General features: G+C 46.3%; 2 protein-coding genes across 3 annotated transcripts; one reads left to right on the top strand and one right to left on the bottom strand.

The window, feature by feature from the left end:
* The first annotated feature begins 396 nt into the window (after positions 1–396).
* On the top strand, positions 397–1,181 carry LOC108607703. Its single transcript, XM_017998697.2, has 2 exons — positions 397–835; positions 922–1,181. Exons 1-2 carry the CDS (start codon positions 422–424, stop codon positions 955–957), a joined length of 450 nt encoding a protein of 149 aa, XP_017854186.1. The 5' UTR covers positions 397–421; the 3' UTR covers positions 958–1,181.
* Positions 1,182–1,284: 103 nt separating this feature from the next.
* On the bottom strand, positions 1,285–21,572 carry LOC108607702. Of its 2 annotated transcripts, XM_017998693.2 has the most exons (11): positions 21,440–21,572; positions 15,786–15,867; positions 11,503–13,136; positions 9,945–11,435; positions 4,568–9,886; positions 4,133–4,508; positions 3,927–4,052; positions 3,719–3,811; positions 2,079–3,466; positions 1,909–2,019; positions 1,285–1,793 (listed from the first exon to the last, which is right to left on the bottom strand). In XM_017998693.2, exons 1-11 carry the CDS (start codon positions 21,555–21,557, stop codon positions 1,762–1,764), a joined length of 10,770 nt encoding a protein of 3,589 aa, XP_017854182.1. In that variant the 5' UTR covers positions 21,558–21,572; the 3' UTR covers positions 1,285–1,761. The 2 variants fall into 2 exon arrangements, with proteins under 2 accessions (XP_017854182.1, XP_017854183.1); XM_017998694.2 differs by lacking the exon at positions 3,719–3,811.
* Positions 21,573–21,918: the final 346 nt, after the last annotated feature.

Genomic DNA, 21,918 nt, shown 5'->3' with positions numbered 1-21,918 from the left:
AATTTAGAAATACATTTATATACATCAAATACGAGGAAAACTACCTGAAGCTAGCGCTAAGCCATAACAAAATAGGCCAAACAAATGTTGTGTAGAGAAGTTTGCTCCGTTGTAGCCAATTTGCTACCAATTGAACCAATTGGTTCATCGCTATCAGACATTGACATAGTTGCTGGAGATCGCAAAGGCTCCAAGTGTGTCCTTCTGGCTTTTCCGGCTAGAAAGTATACTTCCAAAGCCGTTAACCACCAGTACAGAGAGCAGAAGTTGTGTCTCCAAACAAATTTCAGCAGTTCGTGCTGAGAACAAAAGTGATTTGTATTATGTGTCAATGGACAAATGCTTATTCAAAATTATAAACTAGACCTACACACAATAAATTAAAATACATTACCATATTAGTTTCGTTTTTAGCAACAATATGACCTCCATTGAAGCCGTCTTGGCCGCAGGCATTGTGCACTTGTTTCTACGCTTCGCACTCTACATAGATCCTAAGACAAAGTTGGTGACTCCGGGACCAGAGTTGCCCACGTATATAGTCTATGTGGCGCTGTTGGCGCTGATCCATGACACTCGTATACTGCCCAGAAAATTCAATTACATGTCGCCGATCTTCAAATGCATTTGCGAGACGATTGTGGCCATATTCTTGCTGGAAATAAGCATGCTGGTATTCTGGAGATCCATAGAGCATTCCATTTATTTAGGTGTCAAATTCGTGCTATTGTACTTTAAGATTGTGTCGCCGGAGACGTATGCCAATCATGAGACGCTGATGATTGGCGCCTTTACCTTCCCCTTGGCCGCGGTGCTGCTTTTCATGGTGTTGCAGGTAACAGACTGCGCAAATTTATTGAAACATCGCTATACAATTTCTAATCGCACAAATGTCATGCTGAATGTGGATAATGCGGCCAGGTTCATGCAGAGCACGCGGCGCGCTCGTCAGAATAAAATGAATCGCGCCATGAAGGAATGCCAGCAGCGCATGAAGAAGAAACTGAGGCAGACAGCCATAGAAAGGAAGTGACAACGCAGCGTATTTAAATATTTATAAACATAAGCTAATGCTTTAATTAAATCAATTCAGTATTCGTTTTATACAATTACGGAAGAAGAAGCGTGTACAAAATTAATGTTCGTATGCATACATAATAATAATAATTAATTAATTGAAACTTGTTTAAATGTTTAAATTACATAATAACGACTATGCTTGGATTGGCTTCTAACAGCACTCAACACACGCTTTGTTTTCATTTTCAATTTCAACAAACTTGAAAGTAAATTAAAATATTATTGCAATTTTAGTACCTCAGCTACAAGCTGTAGGTAATTTCATAATTTGCTTATTTGTTTTACTCTTTTTTGTGTATAGGTAAATAATACTTACAAATTAAAACAATTTAATTTCATTTATGTTATAGTTCTATAAGTTCGACTTAATTTCTGTTCTTTTTGTTTTTCTGTTTAGAGCACATTTTGTAGTTTACTAATTTTAAACAATTCTATTACTTTTTATTTTTTGTTTTTGTTTTGTTCGTTCTGCAGCTTGAGGCAGCTCTGCATTAAGCCGCGTAATCAACGTTTACGACAATTCAATGCAAAGCTCTTTCCAATTTCAATGAGTATTCGTTATTATTATGGGCAGTGTTTAGTCCGTTTCCTTCTTGCCGCTGCATTATGACCACGTTTTACATTTAAAGCCGCATTTTAAAGTTGTTTGTTTTTATTAAATTATATGTTCCTTGATTTTGCTTACTGCACTTCGCTATCACTGTCACTCTTTTCTGTAATGAAAATACAAGTAAAAGAATATTAGAAATTGAGCATGAAATAAACGAATGAAGAATTAATTTGCTTAAACTTTTGCTAAACTTTATTAATGGTTTATTGACTGCTCACCTTTCTTGCCCGTGTAAGCGTGACGTTTCAGTCGATCGTATAAGTCTTCTTTAGTTCCATAGAGCGACGCATTGGAGCGAGCCAGCGTGCTCATCTTGCCACCATGTAGACCTATGAATAAAAGTCAATTGGGTGAAAGTTGTATTAAGATTGGATATAGGTCAACTCACCATCCTTCATGTAGGTTTCATTGTAGAAGTTGGGCATCTCCCAGCCATCCTCCTCGTCGTCGTAGTAGTGCGCATAGGTGCTATGATGCGAGGGCGCTATGGACTCCGCATAGGGCGTGTGTGCGCCGTAGTAGAAGTTGACCTGCGAGCCAGTCTGATCGATGGCGGGGGTGAGCATCTTCTTGGGATCGCGACGCTTGGTGGAGCGCACGCAGATCATCCAGATGAGCAGCACAATGATGATGATGAAGATGACAGCGCCCGCAATGCCGCCAGCAATGTAAGCGAACTCGGAGCGCTCAGCGCAGTGTGGGCCAGTGAACGAGCCGACGCAGCGACACGACGGCGTGCCCTTAAGATCCTTAACGCAAGCGCCAGAGTTCTCACAGAAGCCATCGCACACATCCGTGCAGGCCATGCCGGTGCCATTGAAGCCGGGCTTGCACTCGCACTTGAAGTCCGAGGTCTCGGGCACCATAATGCAGTAGGCATTGACGTCGCAGTGTGGCTTGCCCTCGGCAATGTGCTCGCAGGGATTGGTGCACTCGCTCTTGGAGGTGGCGCCTTGTATCTTGGTGCTATGATTGGGCGGGCATTGGATGCAGCTCGTCTGCTGCGACTCGGACTGATAGAAGCCCTTGCGGCACTCGATGCACATGTTGAGCGTAGAGTTGAGATATGTGCCGGGCGAGCAAACAGGCAGCGTGCACTCCTCGACTGAGCTGGCGCCCACCTTGGGTGTAGTGCGTCCCAGCGGGCAGCTGGCGCAGGAAGGCTGCACACCCTGCAGGCGATACGTGCCACGTGGGCAAGGCTCACAGCGTCCATCGGCGCCCAGTTGCTGACCCGAGCTGCACTCATCGCGGCACTCCTTGCGCGAGCTTGCCTCCGTGGAGCGTGTGGTCTGTCCCAGTCCGCACAACTCGCAGCTAAAGGCGCCTTCATTCGGCTGATAGAAGCCATGACCGCAGGAGCGGCACAGTCCAGTTTCGGCATCGAAGTATTTGCCAGCTGGGCAGCGTTCCTTGCAGTCAGCAGCGCTGCGTGCGCCTGGACCAGCTGTGACACCTGGACGTCCTGCTATGCTGGGACACTTGCTGCACTGCAGCTGACCCGCCTCGGATTGATAAGTGCCGCGTGCGCAGGCGACGCAAGTCTTGTTGGCCGCATCGTAGTAAGTGCCAATGGCGCAGGGCACACAGTCGGGAATCATGACCACCTGGCCGGCGGGACAGGCGTACTCCGAGCCTAGCTCCAGCGAAGCGGGATCTGGCACAGTATTGGGCAAAATATCCTGCACAGCAAACTGATCGTCCTCCAGTATAAGCTTCTCCAGCAGCTGCTTGACGCTGGCGCGCTCACCCGTCGATGTATGCACCACCGGATCGCTAATGAATTAAAGATAATGACAATTAGTAAATGTATTTTGAACTTGATTAAATAAAATGAGATTTATGGATTAGCAACGTTAGTTTCTTGCATATGGGATTAGCGGATAAGCGAAGTCAACACCATTAGCTGCCATTTGGAATGCTTGGATGATTTATTAGTCAGAGTGGGTGCAAATGATGCTCAAGAGTTTTGCTTTTGGATTGTGGGTGCAATAGTTGGTGACTTTTGTTGGTGGGTGGGGCACATACTTAACAGCCGGGAAGGCTATTTCCAGCGTATATGTATCGCCGCCAGTCTGTTGCCGTCCCTGGCGACCCGTCAGCTCCTCATCGTCCTCATCGCTATAAAATTTGTTTACATTTTTGATGTTGTGGGTTAACATTTAACACATATACACATATTTTATACATATAAACAATTAACATGCTGAGCAAATTGAATTGCCGATTCACTTACTTGACCACAGGAAGTTCGGCTTCCATGACATAGACGCCGCCATCCTTCACCTGGCGACGCACGCGATTGTTCTGAGCAGCGCGATAATGATCGCATTTCACATCGATTTGTATGTCCTTGCACTCGCTGTAAGGATCATTTAGATACAAATTACAATATTTAAAAACATTTTCAAATCAAAGATCAATTTTGACTATCGCACTTACCGTGTGCCTTCAATAGCGTAGGAGCAGAAGTTCCAGTCTCTGTTCAACGAGTTGACCGAGTTGGTGACCTTCTGGCGCAGCACAGCTTGTCCAGCCTTGTTGCAGAGCACATCCGAGGGGAACAGCATCTTGATGCGGAACACACGCTGGGCGGGCTTCGCAGGCGAGCAGCTGGGATAAACCAAAGGCATGGCGGGCTCACGTGTGGGACGCCAGAAGCCTTCAGCGCCACAGGTATAAAACTCGGGCACAGGCTCCGAGAAGCGCAGACCAGCATTACAGGCAATTTCGCATACCTTGAACTGACCGCCAGCGCCCCAGTCCTTGCACACCTGAGAGCCGCCAACAGGATCAGCCAATTGTGGACAGAAGTCAGCTGCAAGGGCAAGCAAGCAATTTGTAAATATAGCAAAGATTAAAAAGTGTTGCACCTACTTAGCAGTGAGACCTTGAAGTTGCAGCTGGCTGTGTTGCCGGCAGCATCGGAGGCAATGTAGGTGATGTCGTAGGTGCCCCAGAGCAGCGTTGTGCCGGAGCGATGTCCATTGCGCTCATAGATCTTGGTCACACCAATATTGTCGCTAAAGTGTGGCTCATCCCAGGTCACAACAGAGCTGCCGTTCTTGGCAATGACCCAGAGATCGCCTGGGCAGTGCTCGACAACTGGCGGCTCCTTATCCACAACCAACTGCTGACAGTTGGCGCCAGTGTAGCCCACTGGGCACTTGCGTTGACCGCAGAGCGAAGGCACATTGCGTTCGACGCCGCCAGTGGTTACCTCATAGCCAGCCCAGTTGAGTATAAGTCCGGCGTAGAGCACGGGCTCGGAGCGACAGTCGCGCACTTGCTTCTGCAGCTCGGAGGTAATGTCCAGAGCACGCGCCCACAGCTGCGACTTGGTTATGGTGCCCTGGAAGCCAGCATCGCTGTAGCCCTGCTGCTGACGCAGTCCATCGGGTTGAGGACGTCCCAGCACGGACCACAGATAAGCGGGCAAAGCACCACCAGCGCCATACTCCAACTTGCTGGCAATCAATCCCTCGGTAATGAGCTGCAGCTGGCCGCTTAGGCCATCCCAGACTACGGCCACATGATGCCATTGTCCATCGTTAACGGCTGTGTATTCACCAAAGCTAAGGAACACATCGGGTAGATCCTCAAAGAGCGACACCTGCACGCCGCTGGAGTGAGCCTGCAGCAACATGCGACGTCGCTGGGTTAACCTGGCGGACTCCACGCCGTAGAGCGTAAAGAAGATGCCAGTGTCGTCCTTTTGAGCAAACTGCACCCACATGGCCACAGTCAAACTGTTGGCTTCACCCGTAGCAAATGGCACCACCTGAGCAGCTGTGGAGCGTGCGGGATCACTGAAGTACAAGTCGTAATCCACTTGTATAGCCTTGCGGCAATCATCGCCCGTCATATTAAACGGACACTGACAATAGAAGCCGTTGGTCAAGTCCACGCAGCTGGCGCCAGGTGGACACGAGTTATCCTTGCAGTCGGGTATGTCCTGCTCGCAGTTCGTGCCAGTGAAGCCAGGAGCACAGTTGCAGCTGTAGCCAGCGCCATTGTCCAAGCAGCTGGCGCCATTCTGGCAGACATGAGCCTCGCAAGCATCGTATTCGTACTGGCAGCCAATGCCCGTGAAGTCCGCGGCACAGCTGCAGTTCAAGCCGCTGCCGTAGTCCTGGCACTTGCCGCCGTGCATGCAAGGATTGCCAATGCAGCGTTCCGGCGCCGTTTCGCAGTTCTTGCCATCGGTGCCGCTGGGGCAAACGCAGAAGTAGTCCTGGAACAGATCAATGCACTTGGCAGCGTTCTGGCAAGGCGACTGCTGCTGGCAGCTGGTCACCTGCTGCTCGCAGCGCATGCCGCTCCAGCCAGGAGCGCAGCCGCATTCAAAGCCGCCAACGCGATCGCGGCAAATGCCGTTATTCAAGCAAGGCTCGGCAGCGCAGTCATCAATGTCCGTTTCGCAGAGCGTGCCCGTGAAGCCATCACGGCAAACACACTCGTAGCGATTGTCCAGATCCAGGCAGCGCTCCGTGCCCACGGGATGGCAAGGATCACTCAAGCACTCATCGATTTCCGCTTCACAGCTCAAACCCACATAGCCTGGACGGCACTTGCAGCTGTAGCCGTCGAGCTGATCCACGCAGCTGGCACCATGCTGGCAAGGATTGGAGGCGCAGTCGTCAATGTGGTGCTGACAGTTCTTGCCCGTATAGCCAGGCTCGCAGTTGCAGGCATAGCCATTAACCAGATCCACGCACTGACCTTCATTGGCGCACGGACGCTCCGAGCAGTCATCGATGTTGATGTCGCAGGCAGCGCCGCTCCAGCCAGGCTCACAGATGCACTCATGTGCATAGAGACGATCCACGCAAGCGCCATGCTTGCAAGGCTCAGCCAGGCAGAGATCGATCTTCTGCTCGCAACGCTTGCCAGTAAATCCAGGTGGACACGAGCATTGGAAGTCGTTGACCAGATCCGTGCAGGCGGCGCCTAGCAGACAAGGCTGCTCCGCACAGTCGTCAATATTACGCTCGCAGTGCATGCCCTCCCAGCCTGGCAGGCACTCGCACTTGTAGCGTCCCTGCTGCAGCGCCAAACAGCTGGCGCCATTACCACAAGGATTGCCATTAGCTGTGCAGGGATCAATAGTGACATCGCATTGATCGCCAGTGTAGCCGCTGCGGCAGAGGCAGGTGACATTGCCACGTCCAGGTTCGTTTTTGCACATCGCTCTTGCGGGGCAAGTGTCGTTGGCGCAATCGGTGGTCTCCTCCTGGCAATTGATGCCGGCATAGCCTGGCGCACACTCGCAGCGATAGCCCTGAGGCAAGTCCTTGCACTGTCCACCATTGTAGCAGGGTTGGGAGGCGCATTCATCGATGTCCGTTTCGCAGCGACGTCCACTGAAGCCCGCGGGGCAGAAGCATTGCACATCATGGCCCATGGGCACGCAGAGTCCGCCATGCTGGCAGGCGCCTTCACCACAGACGACAGGCTTGCACTGCTCGCGTCCCTTGGAGCCGGCGGCTTCGGTGCGCATATTGCTGGGACACTCGTTGCAGTTCTGAGCGCCGACAGCGCTCTGGTAATGATGCAGTGGACAGTTGGAGCAAGGCGCCAGACCAGTGGCGGAGTAAGTGCCGGCAGCGCATTTGGCGCGGCAGAGCGCCTTGCTGGAGGCAGCGGGCTGGTAGGTAAATGACTGTGCTGGACATGCCTGGCAATCCTTGAAGCCACCGGTGGGCGGCTCAGCGGTAAACGAGTTGCGTGGACACTCCAGACAAGGCACCAGACCCGTTGGCGAGTAAGTGCCGTAGCCGCAGACAGGTATGCAATCCGCTTGCGACTTGGAGCCCTCCTCCTTGGTATAGGTGCCCGCTGGGCAGCGCAGACAAGTGCCCTGACGATCGCGATTCTGATAATAGCCACGTGGGCAGTAGCTGCAGCTCTTCTGGCCCTCGGACACATAAGTGCCCGCTGGGCAGTGCAGACAGCGCGGCACATCGCTGGTGTCCATGTTGAGCACTTCACCCACATTGCAGTTGAAGCCGCGCGAGATGTTGGACTTGAGCGCACGTAGTGGTGGACATTGGTTGCCTATGTTGTTGATGCTGAGCAGGGAATCGATGACGGCGCTGGCATAGGGAACGCTCAGATCGAAGATCAAATTCAAAGTGGAGCCGCACAGATCGTAGAGCTGAGGCTGACGCACAGCTGGGAGTATAGATAAAATGAAATCCATCTTGACCACATTCTCTTCGAGCAGCGCAGGCACCGACTTGAGTATGGTGACATTCATATTAACATTGACGGCGGAGCAGCGCTGCGACAGCAGCTGATTGAGTCCGGCGTAGTGTTGGGCAAGCACATCCTGGTACTGACCCAGACAGCTCTGGGCAACAGCTCCATTGGCGCGATAGGTGATCGTGGCGGTGACATGATAAGCCGCCTGCTCCGTATTCTCGGAAACACAATCGGGCACTACAGATGTGGGACGCCACAGGCGGGAAGTCTCACAGCTAAAGGTCTTCAGTGGTTCACCGTCCGTAAAGCGATAGCCAGGCTTGCAGGTGGCAATGCACTCCAAGCCACGTTCACCTGGCAAACAGTTGATTTGCCCATTTGCCGGCGGCTGCAGTTCCCAATCCACGCAAGGCGAAGCCTGCACCGAAACCTGGAAGTGACAGCTGGCCTTGTTGTTGAACTTGTCCGTTGCGGTTACCGTGACATTCTCAAAGTTGCCAATCTTAATGGTTGCACGCTCCGGCGTGAACAGCAGACGCACTTCACCCGTTTCATCGGAAGTCTTGATGCGCTTGCGTGTGTCATTAAAGTTGACATTGTAGCTCTCCTGGCGATCCACCAGCTCAATGACGTAGCTCTGCGGGCACTGCAGCAATGGCGGAGTGACATCCGGCACGGTTATGTTAATCTCGCAGATGGCCACATTGCCATCGTAGTCAAAGGCTACGTACTTAACAACTGTATCCTTGAAGATGTGACTGGGTGTGCGGAAGTTCTGTGGCTTGATCTCCAGACGTGCTATGGAGCCGGAGTTGTCTACAGCTGTGGGCTCGGTGAAGTTCACGGGCAGCACGCCGCCGTTTTCATCACGGCGCACCACTATGGGCTGCTGTGGGCAGTTCTGGAAGATGGGCGGCTCGTTGTCCACACAGGGCGAATAGCCGTAGTCGTAGCCCAGCAGTGGCTCCACTTTGGGCTCCTCACAGCCCATCAGCTCGAACTTCAGGCAGGCATTGTCCATATAGCTGACAATGCCCAAGATGACAAAGCGCGCCTGCACATATTTGGGTAGTGTAATCATAGCCAGCTCGCCGTAGTTGCCTGGATCACGCATCGTGAGATTGAAGTTGGGGAAGTAGACGACATAGTTCTCCGACTCCGACTGCTTGTAGAAGAAGCGTATTTCAGTGGGGCGACCCACAATGTCGTTGGTAACGACGCCCTTAACCAGTATAGCCTTGACACGATAGATCTGTCCCAAATCCACGCTCACATAGGTGAAGGCTTCCTGCTTGCCGCACCAGCCAGTGGCAGAGTTCAAACGTATATTCCTCGCTTCATAGTTGGGACGCTCGGAGGTGGCATTGATAGCCGAGTCGGGTATGCGTCCAGAGCTCAAGCCCAACGGACGTATCACTTTGCATTCCGGCTCACGTATGCACGTAATTGGACGTGGATTAATCAATATGTAGCCAGGACGATTGCAGCCAAAGAACACTTCAGAGCTTTGCTCGTAGCTGCGCGCCAGCTGACGTCCGTCCGCTGGTCTGCCCGGATCCTCGCACACGGGTCCCTCGCAGCGCAAGTCGCCAAAGTCCCAAATGCCTTCGGAGCCACAACGCACGACATTGTCATGACGCTGCGTCTGTCCAGCCAACTTGAATGTATTCTGGCAGCCAAAGAAGAAGCTGCTCTGATAACGCGTGTCCACAAATTGTCCATACTCCGCTCCAGGTGTGGGCATGGGCGCATAACAGTCAACGCGTGGGCAAGAGGGCTGCATGCCAGACAGCCAGTAATCGGGTAGACCAGGCTTGGGATCGTAGACGCACTGGCGGAAGCCAGCGGAGGCTGTAGTACGCAGCTGACGTCCGGCGGAGCCGCAGCTGATGGTTACATTATCACGGAAAGGCACCAAGACGGACTCGGGATCAGGTCGAGCAACAGTCAAGCCTTCCAGCTTGTCATCAGGCAAGGAAACGCACTTGGCATCTGTGAAAGAATTTCGAAGTGTAAGCTGAGCAGCTAAATTGGATATGGGTCTACTTACAATTGCATTCCGGCACAGTAGCGTTCCATTGACCGCTGGAGAGGCACAAGGCGACAGAGCTGCCGCTCATGATGTAGCCAAAGTGGCACTGGAAGCGCACCACATCACCAAAGTGATAGTCGCTGCGTTCGCTTAGCAATTGTCCGTTCTCCGGCGCTTGGAGCTGCGGGCACATGACGGGCACACAAGTCTTGTTGCGTTGATAGGTGTCGCCATCGCGTTCGCCCGACTCGGAGCGTTCAATGTGGTAGCCAGCAGTGCCGTTGGAGGTGTAGAGCTGATAGCCTGTGTTGCAGGCGCAGGCATAGCCACCAGGAGAATTGATGCACTTTTGATCGCAGCCGCCGTTCTGTTTGGCGCACTCGTTGATGTCGACGCAGTCCAAGCGCGTGCAGCCCATGAGCTCCATGCGCAGGCAAGGCGCACCCACATAATCCTGAATGCGGAAGCGCACATAGCGCGCTTCAATGGGCAGTGGAAGATTCAGTATAGAAAGCGTAGGCTCCAGAATTCTAAACTCGACAGCAGTGCCATCGGGATTAGCGTAGTCCTTGAACACATCGGTGAACTCATTGGTGTACTGCAGACGCACTGCAGCGCTAAAGGCGACATTGCCATCTGGACGCTGCACGGACATGGTGCGGAAACCACGTAGAATGGTGGGTGCCTTGAGATCAATCAATACCCAATTGACGCCGGGCTCCAAGCTGGCGCCACACCAGCCATTGCCATTGAGACGCAGCATATTCTTGCTGTAACCAGCCTCACTAGTGGATGTGGTAATGCTATCGTCTGGAATGCCGCCATTGCCCAAACCCAAGTCTCCAACTGGTCTGCACTCGGTGGTGGCACTAAAGCCGGCACGGCACTGACAATGGAAGCTGCCATTGGTGTTCAGGCACTCGGTGGTGCTGAGATCACATTGCGTGGAGCTGCACTCGTTGATGTCCTCGCATGTGGGCGGCTGCTCGAAGCGTTGCGTATCGCTGCAGCGCATGATGTTGCTGCCAATCAGCTTGTAGCCCTTGAAGCACTGCACCCTAGCCTCATCTCCATACATGTATTCACGGTTGGTGTCCACAACAAAGCCGTTGTCAATGGTGGGGAACTCGTAGCAACGCTTGCGCGTGCAGCGAGGCACTTCACCGCTCCAGGTGCCATTGGACATGCAGGTCAACACGGGATGTCCATTGCGCTCATAGCCAGGCTCACATTCATATTGCACTATGGTGCCGTAGCTGCGTCCGCCGCCATTCAGCAGCGTCATATTGGCATGTGGCACTTCGGGCAGCGCTGCGCACTGGGAGGCCATGCAGTGTGGCTGACGCTCCCAGCGTCCATCGGGCAGGCAGCTTATCTTTTCAATCGGTTCATTTGAGGCAAAAGCAAATCCTGCATAGCATTGATACATGGCAATGCCGCGATAAGTTACATTCGAGCTGCCTATGGAGAAGCCGTTGTCGATTTGTGGCACAGGACCGCAGTAGACCTCTGAGAAGCATAAAGAAGATTAAGAATTAGCAGCTGTGCGTTAAAATTCATTTTGAGACGCACTCACCCTGACACTTTGGTATGTAGGAGACACTCCAGTTGCCACCGGGCAAACATTCCGTTACCAGACGCGTCTTGCCGGTGGCAAACTCCTGTCCAATGGGACATGTGAAGCTGACCAGCGTGCCGAAGGCCGTGTCGCGACTGGAGGCCAAAGCGCCCATGCCGGGCTGCAACTCCGGACAGTCAGCCGAGAAGGTGGCCGACCAACCCGCCGCATTGTGCAGCGCGTCCGAAGTAAACTTGATAAGCATTTCACCAGAGGAAGCAGTCAGCGTTAGCTTGGGCGCTGCCGTGCCCGTAAAGCCATTGCCGGAGTGCAGACGCAAGCCAGAAGTGGACGAGCCATCGTAGACCTGCACCTGATCGCTCTTGTGCACCGTAAACTTGTCGAACTTAAGCGAAAGTGGTGCACGTGCTGCATTGCGTATGGTAAAGTAACATTCCTGGTTTTTGGGATAGTCCGCAAGACCAAAGGCCGGTGACGTAACCGTGCCATTTCTAGCCGTAATAGTTGCTTTGCAGCCTTGTATATAACGCAGACTGAAGCCCTTGCCGGCTGTGCCCAGACTAGACTTGAAGTACAGATACAAAGCATTGCCCGTGGATATGATGATGCGTTCGTTTTGCGAGGTCTTGCCTGTTAGCTTGGCAATGGTGCGACTCATGGGCGAGTCACCATCACGTATAAGCAAATAATCACGCTGCTCAGCAATGTCCAGATCATCCAGCTCAATTGAAATAATGCGTCCGGGTTGCGCCTTGATGACATACAGACATTCTTGTCCGCCGGGATACTGTTTGGGATAGTTGGTGCTGGTTAGCAGCTGACGCTGCAGCGTAGCCTTCAAGTTGCCGCCGCAGCTCTTGGCCTCAGTTTTCCAGGTGGCGCGGAAGCCCTTACGCTCCACGCTGCCGTCAGTAGTGAACTTGACAATCATAAAGTTGGAAGCGGAGACAAAAGGCTGCGTGCTCAGCTCCTGTTTGCCGCTGAGCGTAGCCAGCGACACGGACTTGTCTTCAGTGCGTCCACCCACAAGAATTTGGACGGTATCGAAAGTCTTTTCTGTTTCAAAGTCCTGGAACTGCAGTATAATGTTACTGCCCAAGGGACCCTCAAGCGTCCATTTGCATTTGCTCAACGCGCCATATTTGTGTGGATAGTTGGGTGTTTCAATAACATCACCACCCGACTGCATGTGGTAATGACACTGCGCTGGACAGTCCAACTCATCAGTGCCATCGCCGCAATCGTCGCTGCCGTCGCACTTGAATGACTGATTAATGCATTTGCCATTGGCGCAGTGCAGCGCGCCTTGTGGACAAGCAGCCGCGCGACACATAAACGGCAGCAGCGACTCGCAGGTGCCCAGATCCCAGCTTTGTGTTTTGCTGGCAAAGCTAGCTGCCACACATTCTCCAGATTCGGCTTTTGGCTGCTGCAGCGACCAGAAACCAGAGTACTGTGAAATCAACGCACCCGACGCCGACTCGAGCGTATTTGTGCGCAGATCATCCAGCGAGGCCAATCCCAGCCAGTATTTGTCCGAGGCGCGCTGATTGGGATCGCTGGCACGCGCTATCGTTAGGGTTTCATTATTTTCCGCATAGCTGTCTATGGCAACTAACTCGGCGCCATATCTAAAAATAGATTAAGAAATTTGGTTAGTTTGAGCGAAAGCAAACTTAAACTGCTTATTGCAACAAAATAGTTAGCTACCAAGCTTCAATAATAGTAATCATTACTATTATAATCTTTAATCATTAGTAATCATTACTATTAATTTCATATAATTGTTTCTTTTAAGATATTTTTATTTTTTTAAATTTGGCACGTATATTTTGTCCTTTCTGCAGAATGCATTTTTATTTAAGTGTGACCATATAAAATTCGCAGTCCTAGCTTATACTCGCAATAATCGACTAGGTAAGTTCATCGATATCGAAATTTAAATTTAAAATCCAATTAGGATTCACTTTTTTCTTAGCTACAAAAAGTGTATGCACCATTGGCTAATCCATTTGAGCTTAATTTTTACAGAGCTACTATCTAATGCGTTGCTTCCGTTGCACTCTAATCAAAGCATTCTCAATTATGCAGCTGCGCTTTACTTTCTATTTTCGCCGCTGCCCAAAAATTAAAGAAAATGAAAAACTTTCGTTGGTCGCGGCAGCAAAACGCATTTTCCGCGTACACAATCGTCTTTTGTGTTCTTTGACAGCGAGAAAAGAAAAAAAACTAGTTTTGACTGCCTTTGGTATTGACTCATAACCAAGCTGCAATTTATACATAGGCTTGCATATTATACATACGCCGCGTGGGCCTGGGCAACGCCTTCGTTACGCCTTTTGTCATTTGACTGCGCAGCTGTTGATTGTAGATTGCATGCCAAAAATTATGCAGGCACCTCACTCTTTGTCTGTCTCACTTACTCCTCGCCACATGCTGCGTGACAATTGACTTGGCACCAAGTGAAAACTTAAGACGTGCCTTTGTAAGCAAATGTACATGTGTTTAAAGGCCTTAATATATGGCTGGCGAGCATGTTATTTGGCTACGTTTGATTATGCATTTGGCGTTTTGTTTGCAGTTGTTATTTTAATGCCTGTACTTGCTTATTTTCACCACAAGTTTTGGAAATTACTTTAAGGTAATGGATTTGGCAGCAACAACTTTTCAAATAAAATTTTTCAATACTATTAGTTCTACATGTATACACATTATGCTTGCTTTGAATATTTTCTTGCTGCTACAAAACAGCTCCATAACTTTTAGCCACTCTGCCTTATTGGAAAGAACCTGTTGCTACGTGCTTCCGCAGCTCGCAATCTTTTAAGGCCTATACTATGTTACGCCCAAAACAGCAGGCAAAGCCAAAAGCTCATTGAAAATATTTTCATTGAGTTACCGTTGGCCACGCCCAAATCAAGAGATTTAAATCAAGCAGAAAGCTGCCAAATACAACCTCGAACTGCTGACAACATTTTTCAACAATTTCTTTATAGGCAGCAGCACCGTTAAATCGGAGTACCCATCGCACTTGTTTAATTCGCATGCTACGCACGCAAAAAAAAAAATAAGCAAACAGCAAGAAAAATGTAAAAGAAATGTAAAAGAAATTTCACCTAAAAAAAGAAATACAAAAAATTGTATTTATAAGTGCGAGTGTGTTTTATATAATTTATCGAATTTTGTTTTTGGCAAATCTTTACAATTGTAGCCGGTTTGTTGAACCCTAGGGTAATATGTAAACGCCATTGGCATGCATAATGCTGGCAGGTCTATGGCATGTAAATGACATTAGAGTCAACTATTTGTTGTTTGCATTTGTCAACGCATATGTTTGTATGTGGTGCGCATATTTAATTGAACACTTAACACTTGACTGCGAAGAGAAATTAGCTAAGGCCATTGACATTTGGTCAGCTCAACTACTATAAGCAGACAGTCTATATTTCAAATATAATTTATCCAAAAAAAAAGTGGCCAAGTATATTTGTAAGTTTAACTTTCACCCCAGTTGGCCGGCGGTCAAGTGCAGAGCACGTTGGGATTCTCACGCTTATTAAAAACGCTCGCGGGTATAATAATCAAGCTGGAGCTGCTGCAATCAAAACGAAACACTCTCAATTTTCAGCTGATGCCGATGCCAAGCCCCAAGGCGTGAGCAGGTGGACTGACCACTTGGTAGGTATTTGGGTCAGCGGCGGGTTAACACCCAACATGCGCCGCCGGAAGCTTTTGCTGGCGACTTTCTTTTCGCTTGAATAAATATGACCCAAGTCAGAAAACAATCTTATGCGTCATCGGACTATACTTTGGCTTGGAACGTAGGTACGTATTTTGGTCTTATCGATTGCTGGCAATGCAGCAATTACAAACTTGGCCAACAAAGCACAAAGTCTTGGTTGCTAGTACTGACGGCCAGCTTTGGCATTGACAGTTAACTGTCAGCGGCAGCCAAACGGAAATGCAATGCGGTGTTGTAACGGCAACTGCCTGTCCATCTATCTCACAGTCTTTCTAACTATCTAGCCGTAGAATCAAGCGAACAGCAGGTAGCTGCATTTATTGAAGCGTAGCGCAACTTGTTGCCTCAGCTCAGTGATTACCTTTTATGCCGCTGGCCAATCAGCGTAACAAAGTTGACTAAATTCACAAGTCCAAGTCCGTTGTCACTTCCTCGCCAAACTCACAAACTCAATAGCATTTTATTATACTAGTATACTAATCTGGCTTTAGTCAAATGATCAACTGTTGATTTTAAATGCATATATGGCTTTACTCACCTTCGACACAGTTCGGCGCTTTTCTCCCACGAATGCTTGATGTTAAAATATTTATAACAATTTAAACCGCGCAGTTCCCAGCCTGTAAATAAAGATGAAAATATGTTAATTTTTTAATTAGACAAGGTCAACGATATAATTATATAGTATAGTTTTTCTTTGTTGGAAAACTGCATTGCAAATTTGTTGTCAGCAACACTAAAAAAAAATGCTATCAATTTGAAAATACGGCGAAATTTGTTATAATTTTATTTAGTTAGCAAGCATAGCATAACATTAAAATTCAGCACCTTTTAGCTATCATTAAATAGTCATAAAATACCAAGAATTAGTAAAAGTGGCTAAGGAATTATTTAAATGATTCAGCATACTAAAATATTTATACTATTTTATTGAGTTGCCACTTTCTTCAACAAAAAACAAAAGTTTGTTCAACTCCAAATTAAATGTTTAAATTATGCAAATTAAACAACTTAACTTATCAGCTTTAAGTGATTAGATACAAAGCCATTTCTTGAAATGCAACACGTTAGAAATATCTTAGCATATCGCTTAGAAACCTCACCTACCCACTTGATAAAAAGAAAACCACTTCCCATAACCCCCTGCGACAACAACGACAAGCCAAACCACATCTTCCAGCTCAGCTCTTGACATTTTGAATTCAGTTGCAGTTTGGCTCTGCCCCTCGCTGTGATCTCTAGCATGACCCGAATTCCCACCAACTTGTTTTGCATAATTTAATTTCTTAACAACTTTTTGCTTTCTATGCCATTAAGTGACATATGAGCTATGGCTAAGTTCTAAATTGAGCAAACATTATCAACATTAAAATAAATATAAATGTGTAGCTAATTACTTTGGGCATTTGCTTGGCTCGTGTCGCTTTCATTTTTTTCCACAATTTTCTCAATCTAAATGCAGTGCGTTTTTCCTGCTAAATAAAAAAAACTAAATGGGAAAGTTGCTGCCTATGCTGGTGAGCCCGCCTTCTGTCAGCCTGATTGACAGCTTTCATTTAAAATCAAATCGACTAAAATATGTGGCAAGGCGCGCGCTTTGTAATAAATAAATAAAGAAATACAAAAGACTAAAAGCAAAAGTATTTAAACAATTTTTTAAGCTGATACTGTCAGCTTTGGCTTTGGTGCTGTCACTAAAAGTTGTTACAGTTTTTCTTGTTTTATTTTCTGATTGATTAGCTTTAGTTTCTTTGACTTAGTTAGTCAGGATTTGTCATGGACTTTCACGATTTCCGTGTCAGTGAGTTGACAACTAAATTGCTGAATTAAAGCAATTAAGCCAAGAGAAGCAGAATTATTAAAAAAGAAGAAATTTGTTAATACAAATGATTCTACAACTTCAAACAGCCAATTACAGTTTAATTTCTACAATTCTGCTTTAAGCTTAATTGGCGATTTGCTTAGCTAACTGTAAACCGCTATTTGCCACAATTTGAAATTTATTTATGTGTTGCCTGCTTACCGCAGCAATTTATATTTAATTTTAGCTATGCTACATGCCAAACCAAACTGCCCCCACATAACCGTACTTTGTGCCACTTAACAACAACAACAAGCAGTAAAAGAAGAAGAGGAGGTGGAGCAAGAAGAAGAAAGCAGTGGCAAGAACAGTGCTGACTGATTGTTAACATTTCGGGGCTGGCTTATAAACGCTTCAATTGAAATCAGTCGAACGCAACTTGGCCAACAGAACAAATCTCATGTAATTGTTTTTAATGAACAACCATTTGTCGCTGACCCCCCCACCAGTCGCACCACCACCCTCCTGGCTTAGCTGTGTGTGTCTGTCAACTCGATAATTGAGCACAAGTGCTGAGCTACTCGTGAGTTTGGTTTTTCCATAGCCTATAAGTAATTGGAAGCCACGTAACTGGCGAAAAATTCCTTTTGGTTAGCTCTTGGCCAACTGGGCGCAGCAGCAAAACAGCTGCGACAAGGTTAACAGGTTTGTCGTTTCTTGTAAATGTTCTTGGCCGTTGTTGTTGTCGTTGTTGTCTTGGCATTAATTTGCATCTGTCTTGACTGGTTTATTGAAATGTGCCACATATTTGAAATTCTAGCCAGGAAGTTCGTTATGTTTGGGCCAAATTCAACGCTGCTGCGTGACTTGCTTTTAGCTGCTCCAAATACGCTGCAGCTGCATTTGTTAGCAGCGCTCTAATTGTGTTAGAAAGAGAGAGAGAGAGAGAGCGCCACAGTCTCTCTCATGCTCACATGGAGCAACTTATGAAATCTTTGTGTGTGCACACAATACAAAATTAATAATGTGAGAATTTCTTACGTAAAGCATACACACACATTATATTATATATATGTATATATAGTTGGGAGCGTTACACTCTTAAGCGACAAGCTTGCAGCATTTAATGTTAACAATTTGCACTTTACCAAAAAAAAAAAACTTAGTTGACATGCAGCTGCCTGTGCTAGTTTCTATAACTAAACTTTAACTGTGTGAACTTTGCAAACAAAATTCTTTTATGCTTTGACTATTGAGTACAGTTTTTAGTCATTTAAATGGCCTTGCAAAAATTGACTGAGAACAGATTTTGGTTAATCAATTATAGTTGCGAAATTAACGCTACTGAAATAAAGTAATTAACAAAAGTATTCTCTAATTAAAATGCTTATGCAAGTATTAGTTTATTCTGTTCAAGTTTTAATCACAAGCAGCTCTTCCCTAATTTCATAATCTTCAGCTAAGCCATAACTCAACTCTAAGCCATTAATATTCATTACAAGATATGCCGTTAACCCCAAAACCCATAATATCCATGTCGCTTGTCCTATTTAAGTGCATTCGTCTGTTGAATAAACACGTACAATTTAATTAAATTTCTTTCTGCCACTTTGTTGCTTCTAAAAGTGAAAATTAAGCCGCATAAGTTTCACAACTGCAATAAATCTTCATAAGTTACCTCCCTACATTAACCTCAATACTTATGCAGCTTGTAAGCTTCTAGCAGCGATGCGTAGAAAGCGGCTAAGAACAAATCTGTTTAATTCGTTTTTAGCTTCTTTTGCTGCTTCTTCAGTGATTTGGCCAGCTGTCAATGTCCGCTGTCTAAACGTTCATTAAACCTACAATGTTCTTTAACATTTTTTTCACACTTAATGCGCAGCTTAAGAAGTCTAAATCGTTGGCTTAGAGTTCACACAGCAGTCAGTCAACTAGAAAAGTGTTCACTTCCATATGCCACAGCCAACACAGCAGAATTTATTTAAGCGCACGCGCATTTTACGCTTTGTGATTTACTAAATGTTGAACGTTTTACAAAAATCATAAATAATATCACCCCTAAGTTTTTGGTGTCTTTCTCATATATCACTTGTTATGGTGCGTGCTGACCCAGAAACTGCTGCAGTTTAGCCAACGCGTCAGAAAATCATTTTAATTAGCTTATTAGCGCCGCTGCCAGCAGCAATTGCTCAAGCGAGTTAGAATTTTCAAAAGTTGCCAAGTAGCTAAGAATTATCTGCCAGTTTATCAATGCGTATAGCAATTACCGTTAGAATGGCTAACACATGAGCGATTAATAAAGAAAGATACATTTTGGCATGTGTAGATCTTCAATAAAAGTAATTGACTTAAAATAATCTTTCTATATTCTATAGCATAAATTAATAAATACATGTCGTACTCTTTTCGTAACACACTAATTGCAGACTGAGCAGCCCAATACATCAAAAACGTCTAAGCCCACATATATTTTTGATTTTACCTGCCTTGTAATTTACATCAATAAATACAATGCTTGAAGCTGTCTAACAGCGCCAACAACAACAGCCTACGGTTTGGCCTATTTTTGCGCAAAACTGCACCTAAAACCACACACACACACACATGCACAATAACCACATAAGCTAGCTGGCATATGCTTTAAAGAAAAGTAAAAAAAAAAAACAAAATGAAAAAACGTAACATATAAATATCAAAAGACTTAGGCAACGAACTTGTTTTTGGACGCCACATGCAGTTGGCAGGTGTATGTACATACAATGTCTATCTGTGTGTGTGTGTGTGTGTGTGTGTGCATGCAAAAGTGTTAATAAGTTGCAACTAGTTAATAGAAGCCACAGCTCAGAACTGTAAGTTGCGTGGGGCTGTGGCAAGAGCGAAGCGAGCGGGCTAGCTGACTGGCAAGCGAGCGTAAGAGAGCAGGTAGCTGTTGCTGGTGGAGACGAACCAATCGCCAAGTTAGTCAGTCAGTCAGGCAAACTCGGCTTGGCATTAAACAACCGTTAAGAAATCTTGTTTTGAAGCGCGTTAACGCTTACATACCTATCTATATATATATATATTTCTTTCTTTTGCCTGCTTACGTGAAGAGAAATAAAAACTTGTCTTGCACACACACACACACAGACACATGCACATGCATGTGTTGCCACACAGCTATGTCTTGGTCTTTAAGCCATACTTTGTCAGGGTTCTGCTGTCATAGCTTCATTATGGCAAACATTCTTTGGCATTGCCGCCCAGTGGGGCAAGTAGCAACAACAAGAACAACAACAATAGTAACAGCTAGCTTGGCATATGTAATAACCGTTAACATTACTGCTGCTGCTGCTGCTGCTATTACTTTTGTTGTAGGTGGCGAGCGAAAGGCTCTGGCCTAACTGCACAAATGTTGATTGATTAGTTCTAGCCGCATTTCCGTCAGATTCTTTTTTCCAGATATTTGTTATGACCAAAGTGTAGCGAAAAATTCATGAACAACTTGTTTAGCAGGTTGTTTCTTATATATTTTTATTTTTGTTTAGATTTGTCATTAGCGATACCAACTGTGCTGGCGGTTTTACGATACAAGTGTGCGTTATATTTATGACAGCCACTCAAAAGAATGTGGACTCCATAAGCCAGTTTAGAAGCTTAGAGAGCTTAGAACATAAGCATAATAAATGAATAGCAAATATTTTATGGCTTATCATTTTGTTACGAAACATAAAATCATTCATGCGCTACTTATGGTTGTTAAGTGAAAATTCAGAATCATTATTGCTAACTAATTTGTTTATGAAACAATCTACAGCTGTTGTAATTATAAAGAAAAACACGCAGGGAGAAAATTTATGAACTTGCCCACAGATTTATTGATGACTTAGCAATTGATGCTAAGCCTGAGCTCAAGCGATGACTTGAATATTTAAATGAAAATATTTTGTATGAGCTCGCAGCTTAGCGCACAGTGGCTTTCAAACTGTGCAACACTAAATGTAATCCAACTTCGAATTAATCGTATTAATTTCTGTGCGGAATTGTAAAAAGCAATTCCAAGCTTTCTTATTCAAAATTAAAAGCCACTTTAGCTACAATTCTTTATTTGGTAATTAAAATGTTGACTTGAGCTCAATTTATTGGCATTTAAATTGCAGTCAAACGCAGTCAAAGCAATTAAGGCGACGGAAATCAAAGATAAATGATCGAAGTCAAGCACAAAAGGCTATGGCCAGAGACCAAAGACCAAACATAAAAACAAATAACTAGCCTTAGCTATGTGTTTGTCGACTCTACCATATAATTTGTAGTTAGTTTGATTTGTTTTTTTTTGTTGTTTTTGTTTTTGGTGCCACACCTGCCTGAGCTGTCACGCACGTGTTTGCCTAAATTGTATACGAGCTGCAACTTACCATTTGGACAGGAGAATGCCTCATCCGCCGTGGTTGTCTGGCCATGCAATGCCAGCACCACCAGCAGCAACAGCAATGCGGCCAGCCAATGCGAATTGGCTGCCGTCGTTCGGTTCATGTTGCCGATTTAATGCCAATTAAAGTTGAATGCGGCAGTCTGCAAAAGAAGCCAAAGAAAAATTGAAATTAAAACAATTTTGTAAATACAATAAATAGCAAGAAATTAGTAGCAAACAACAACCACACATAGAAATAGTAAATTAGCTAAAACTTGTTTATTTATTCACACCCCACAAAAACGCGCACATGACAACAAATTTCAAATATGTTTTCAACAAACATTGTACGGACTACAGACAAAACAACAAGCACGTGTCTTGTGGCTTAAAGACTTTGTGAATGTGGTTTAGAAAGTTTCTGGCCATAAATAAAACCGCACAGTTTGCAATTTGCATAGATTGTGAATGGCAATACAACTT

Source organism: Drosophila busckii, chromosome 2L (genome assembly GCF_011750605.1).
Source record: "Drosophila busckii strain San Diego stock center, stock number 13000-0081.31 chromosome 2L, ASM1175060v1, whole genome shotgun sequence".
NCBI lineage: Eukaryota > Metazoa > Arthropoda > Insecta > Diptera > Drosophilidae > Drosophila > Drosophila busckii.
The sequence above is the reverse complement of the archived record's forward strand: the minus strand, read 5'-3'. Positions and strand labels throughout refer to the sequence as shown.

Excerpts from the sequence above, each read along its gene's own strand:
- LOC108607703 (XM_017998697.2), top strand. The coding sequence starts at position 422 with ATGACCTCCATTGAAGCCGTCTTGGCCGCAGGCATTGTGCACTTGTTT. Across the intron at positions 836-921 it reads TGCTTTTCATGGTGTTGCAG|GTTCATGCAGAGCACGCGGC; the intron begins GTAACAGACTGC and ends TAATGCGGCCAG.
- LOC108607702 (XM_017998693.2), bottom strand. The coding sequence starts at position 21,557 with ATGAACCGAACGACGGCAGCCAATTCGCATTGGCTGGCCGCATTGCTG. Across the intron at positions 4,053-4,132 it reads TACGCTATTGAAGGCACACG|CGAGTGCAAGGACATACAAA; the intron begins GTAAGTGCGATA and ends TGATCCTTACAG. Across the intron at positions 3,812-3,926 it reads GCCGAACTTCCTGTGGTCAA|CGATGAGGACGATGAGGAGC; the intron begins GTAAGTGAATCG and ends CAAATTTTATAG.